Source organism: Anarhichas minor, unplaced genomic scaffold (genome assembly GCF_050575085.1).
Source record: "Anarhichas minor isolate MPS153535 unplaced genomic scaffold, ASM5057508v1 ptg000074l, whole genome shotgun sequence".
NCBI classification, from domain to species: Eukaryota; Metazoa; Chordata; class Actinopteri; order Perciformes; family Anarhichadidae; genus Anarhichas; species Anarhichas minor.
The window spans coordinates 9,593,745-9,598,609 of record NW_027466520.1 but is presented as its reverse complement, the minus strand read 5'-3'; the positions used below and the strand labels follow the sequence as shown (position 1 = coordinate 9,598,609).

The following is a 4,865-nucleotide window of genomic DNA, read 5'->3' as shown; positions in this document are numbered from 1 at the left end:
TGTTTGTGCATCATATGAGGGGAAAATGTGTCCTCTCTCAAAGTTGCACTCAAATGATCATGTAATCTAGCACTAAATAAAGTTTTTAGTTCATGGACGTTTTGCAAGACTGGTCCAAAGAAGAGGGAAATGATCAATACAAGTATCCAATAGCATCACCAAACGTATAATTGAGTGGCGAACTGTGATTGGAGGACAGGCCGAGGATGAGGACCAATCACAACGTGGCAAGTCAGACAAGTTCCAGACGGAGGAGGTGGTGTGCCTGAAGTCGGCACTGATTAGTTGTATGAAACCACGAACCAAAGGCGTCTACAACCACACGTCAGTATTGACCCGGACAGCGGGTCTGTTCAGCCGACACAGTGTTTTGATGATATTCATCAGCGTTATTAGCTCATTTATTTAACCGGATACTTGTGAGAAGCACTTCTTTAACAACGGGCCGCATCACCCTTTTTGGACAATGAAGAAGGTTGCTCTGCTGCTGATTGTGTTGCTCGGCGTTGCACATTTTGCAACTCTGAGCCGATGTGAAGATGGTAAGTCCCGAGCCTTTTTCACGCGTTAATTGCAACTGAATATGTTGTTTAAGTAAAGCAATGTCGCGGTTGCTGTGCGTTTCCTGCTCGTTATTGTTCGGCAAAACTAAGCTAGCCAAGTTACTGTAGCTACTCTGCTAGTTCTGTTAGCACGATAGCTAACAGTACAGGTGAGCTAATTAGTGTCGTCAGGACTGCCACACACGTCGTGTTGTAACGTCTAGTGTGCAGTGTTGTGACAGTAAAGGTGTAACGCTCACGTGCGAACAGGACGCTGCTATCTCTTGCTACACGTTATGCTCATACCTGTCTTGTTTACTTTACCCTAGCCATTAAACTACTACTGCCCAAGCTCGTGCTCGTGGAATCAGTTTGTGTCCCTTTTTTCCTTGTTTGTTGTGAGATGTTGCAGAGGAGAAGAAAGATGCTGAAGAAGAAGAAGACAGTGAAGAGGAGGAGGATGAAGAGGATGACACAGAGGTGAAAGAAGAGAACGGAGTGCTGGTTTTCACCAATGGCAATTATGACACCTTCATGGAAGGCAAAGACACGGTGCTGGTTGAGTTTTATGCCCCGTGGTGAGTCTGTTATTCCTCCAGGACAGTCCCTATTCACAAAGATTCTACTTGCTTTCCATATCGCTGCCAACTGATTTTTGTGTGTCTTCTTTCTGTGTCTTTTTAGGTGTGGCCACTGCAAGCAGTTTGCCCCGGAGTATGAAAAAATCGCCCAGACTCTTAAGGAGAACGACCCTCCCATACCTGTGGCCAAAGTGGACGCAACGATAGCCAATGAGATAGCGAGCAGGTTCGAAGTGTCGGGCTATCCCACCATCAAGATCATGAAAAATGGGGAACCTGTGGATTACGAAGGCGCAAGAACAGAGGCGGGTAGGGACATTGAATTCATGTAATCATCATCGCACCCTTTCAAACCACACCTGCCCCCCCCCCCCCCCTTTATTTTAAAGGAATTTGTCGTCTTTATGTTAAATGTTTTTTGCAGCTATTGTGGCGCGGGTGAAAGAGGTGGCTCAGCCAGACTGGAAGCCCCCGCCTGAGGCGACGCTGGTGCTGACCAAGGACAACTTTGATGAGACCGTTAACAACGCAGACATCATCCTGGTGGAGTTCTATGCTCCATGGTCAGTCGGGAGATATATTAACTACAGATTGTTTAGTTATCACTGTAAATGTCACACTGACATCCATTGGAGTGATAGTCAAGTGTTTCAATAGCCGCTGTTAAGACTTATAAAAAAAAAAAAGTAATTATTTGCCTGTTCTAAATCTCCTTCAGGTGCGGACACTGTAAGCGTTTGGCTCCAGAGTTCGAGAAGGCAGCCCAGGACTTGAGCCAGCGCTCTCCTCCCATTCCTCTGGCCAAGGTGGACGGCACCATCGAGAGCGAGCTAGCCACGCGTTTTGACGTTTCGGGCTATCCCACCATCAAGATCTTCAGGAAAGGCAAAGTGTTCGACTACAACGGACCCAGAGAGCAGCACGGTATGTGGACGTTATTGGACACTAACACGAGTCGTGGTTTTCCATGTTTCTATGCATAAAGGCCTGAGAGCACATATTATTTCTAGTTCATCCATCACAGTTGATCTGCTCTTTCCCTCCAGGCATTGTTGACTTCATGGCTGAGCAGGCAGGGCCTCCCTCCAAGCAGGTCCAGGCAGTAAAACAGGTGCAGGAGCTCATCAAGGACGGCGACGACGCCGTTATAGTCGGCGTGTTCTCCAGTGATCAGGATGCAGCCTATGCGATCTACATTGAGGCCTGTAAGTACCATGAGCCTGGAGGTGTGTTCAAAGCAAGTGGTAAAGATAATTTTTGCTTTATGCCCGTTTGTGCTTTTATGAAGGAAACTTTGGTGTCAAAGTTCTAAAATCTCTGCGTGACGGTCTTTAAAATGAACATGTGGCTAATATTTTCTTTGCTGTCTTTCTGGCAGGTAATACACTGAGGGAAGACTTCACCTTCCGTCACGCCTTCAACTCCGAAGTGGCCAACCTGCTCAAAGCGTCGCCCGGTCAGATTGTCATACTTCAGCCTGAGAGGTTCGGCTCCAAGTACGAGCCAGCGTCGCACACACTTGCAGTAAAGGTACTTCCTGTGTGATCATTTTCACTAGTTGTGTTTTTCATTGGGTATGAAACTCGATCATAAATGACTGTGCCTTCTTTCAGTTCTAGTATCGGTGTAAAATAGATTTTACCTGACAAGCGCTTTAAGTGTAAGACTTACAAAAAACAATTATATCCTGATTTATTTCGAAAGAGTCACTTCTGAGGTCTTGACTCATTCGTGTGTTTATCACATAGGACTCTACGTTGGTGTCAGAAGTGCAGGACTTCTTCAAAAAACATGAAATCCCTCTGGTGGGCCACAGAAAACCAAGCAACGATGCCAAGCGCTACACCAAAAGACCTCTGGTGGTCGTGTACTATGGAGTTGACTTCAGCTTCGACTACAGGAAAGGTGAGTGTCTCCTAGTTGATGGGCTTGACCTGGGATGTTGTTAAACGGCTAGTATTCAGGAGTATAGCTTTGACTTTCACTGTCCTTAAAGTTTAGTTCTGCTTCTGCTCATTTATTGCTCTTTTAATTATTTGTCATAATTTTGTTTGTTAAACTTAATGCAGCTATAATAGGTTATCTGCAGGGTCTTAAATTACTCAAAATTGGAGCTTGATTTTATGTGGTTGTTTGTCCAAATGGGTTGAATGCTAAAGTTTGCATGAATGTGCTTGAACATACTATACAATGACATTTTGTGACTTTCACGTCACATTTATTTTTATGGCATTTTTTGAAATACTATATTGATGAATTCTTTAACATATACTATCAAGTTTATTGCGTACTTTCATATGACTTTTTAAAAACATTTTCTAGCATACTATACTGACTAAGATTTCTTTTTTTTTTTTGGCATGCTGTACTTTGAATTATTTATTTATTTTTTACATCATACAATACTTTGACTTTTTAAAGCCATTTTATGACCTAATATACTATACATTTTTTTTCAACATATGATGAGGACTTTTTATGACTTATTTCGATTTACTATGCCTTAACTTCTTTGACATACTATACAATTTTTATTTATTTATTTTTTTTTTAACAACTTTATTCGGCATACTATGCTATGATGTTTTTCTACAGTTTTTTCCGGCTAGTTCAAAAGGCCCCGTGACTCTTTAATGATTATTTTTATGACATACTATACCTTATTTGACACACTAGGGACTGGGCACTTTTTCTTTTTTCCACATACTATACTATGACATTTTTTGCGACACCCTAATACTTCCTTTCCTTTTTAGCTACACAGTTCTGGAGATCCAAGGTGCTCGAGGTGGCCAAGGACTTCCCAGAATACACGTTTGCCATTGGTGATGAGGAGGACTATGCAGAAGAGCTGAAGGGCCTGGGCCTGAGCGACAGCGGAGAGGAAGTCAATGTGGGACTTCTGGCAGATGAAGGCAAAAAGTTTGCTATGGAGCCAGAGGAGTTTGACGCCGACATACTGAGAGAATTTGTTATGGCTTTCAAGAAAGGTTAGTGTTATTATGTGAATTTTGAATGTCATTTCAGCATGGTTTAAAAACCTTCAATGACACTTTCTGAACATTGTGAATTTCTGTCATGTCCACAGGAAAGCTCAAACCCATCATCAAATCCCAGCCAGTGCCAAAGAACAACAAAGGGCCCGTCAAAGTTGTGGTAGGAAAGACCTTCGAGGAGATCGTCATGGATAAAGAGAAGGATGTCCTGATTGAGTTTTATGCTCCCTGGTGTGGCCACTGTAAGAAACTGGAGCCTGACTATTTGGCTCTCGGCAAGAAGTACAAGGGAGAGAAGAACCTGGTGATCGCCAAGATGGATGCCACAGCCAACGATGTGCCAAATGAGAGCTTCAAAACAGAAGGCTTCCCTACGATATACTTTGCCCCGAGCGACAGTAAGCAGAACCCCATCAAATTTGAAGGTGAAGACAGAACAGTGGAGGGCTTCAGCGCGTTCTTGGAGAAGCATAGCACAAAGCTATCACAGAAGAGAGATGAACTTTGAAACTGTCTCTTTGGATGATTATCTGAGAACTCTTAAACATGCTCGGGCAGAGTGTGAGGGTGAGGGGAAGGGAGGAATGCGGTTACTGAGTTGCTATGTTCAATCATCTTTTTTGAGTTTGTGTTCATTCCAAGAGATTCAGCTTTTGTCTCTCTAAAAGCATGTACGCACTGTTGAAGATTTCAGTCTTTTTCAATAAAACTGTAAATGATGGGAGCTTTGTGGGCCAGCATTCAAA

At 43.3% G+C, this 4,865-nt stretch overlaps 1 protein-coding gene across 1 annotated transcript; it reads left to right on the top strand.

Annotated features, from left to right (window-relative positions):
• The first annotated feature begins 272 nt into the window (after positions 1-272).
• Positions 273-4,843, top strand: pdia4 (protein disulfide isomerase family A, member 4). The gene is made up of 10 exons (XM_076080555.1): positions 273-542; positions 946-1,120; positions 1,227-1,432; positions 1,548-1,686; positions 1,842-2,047; positions 2,170-2,328; positions 2,502-2,653; positions 2,872-3,028; positions 3,880-4,113; positions 4,212-4,843. The coding sequence occupies exons 1-10, from the start codon at positions 467-469 to the stop codon at positions 4,625-4,627; spliced, it is 1,920 nt and encodes a 639-aa protein (XP_075936670.1). The 5' UTR covers positions 273-466; the 3' UTR covers positions 4,628-4,843.
• Positions 4,844-4,865: the final 22 nt, after the last annotated feature.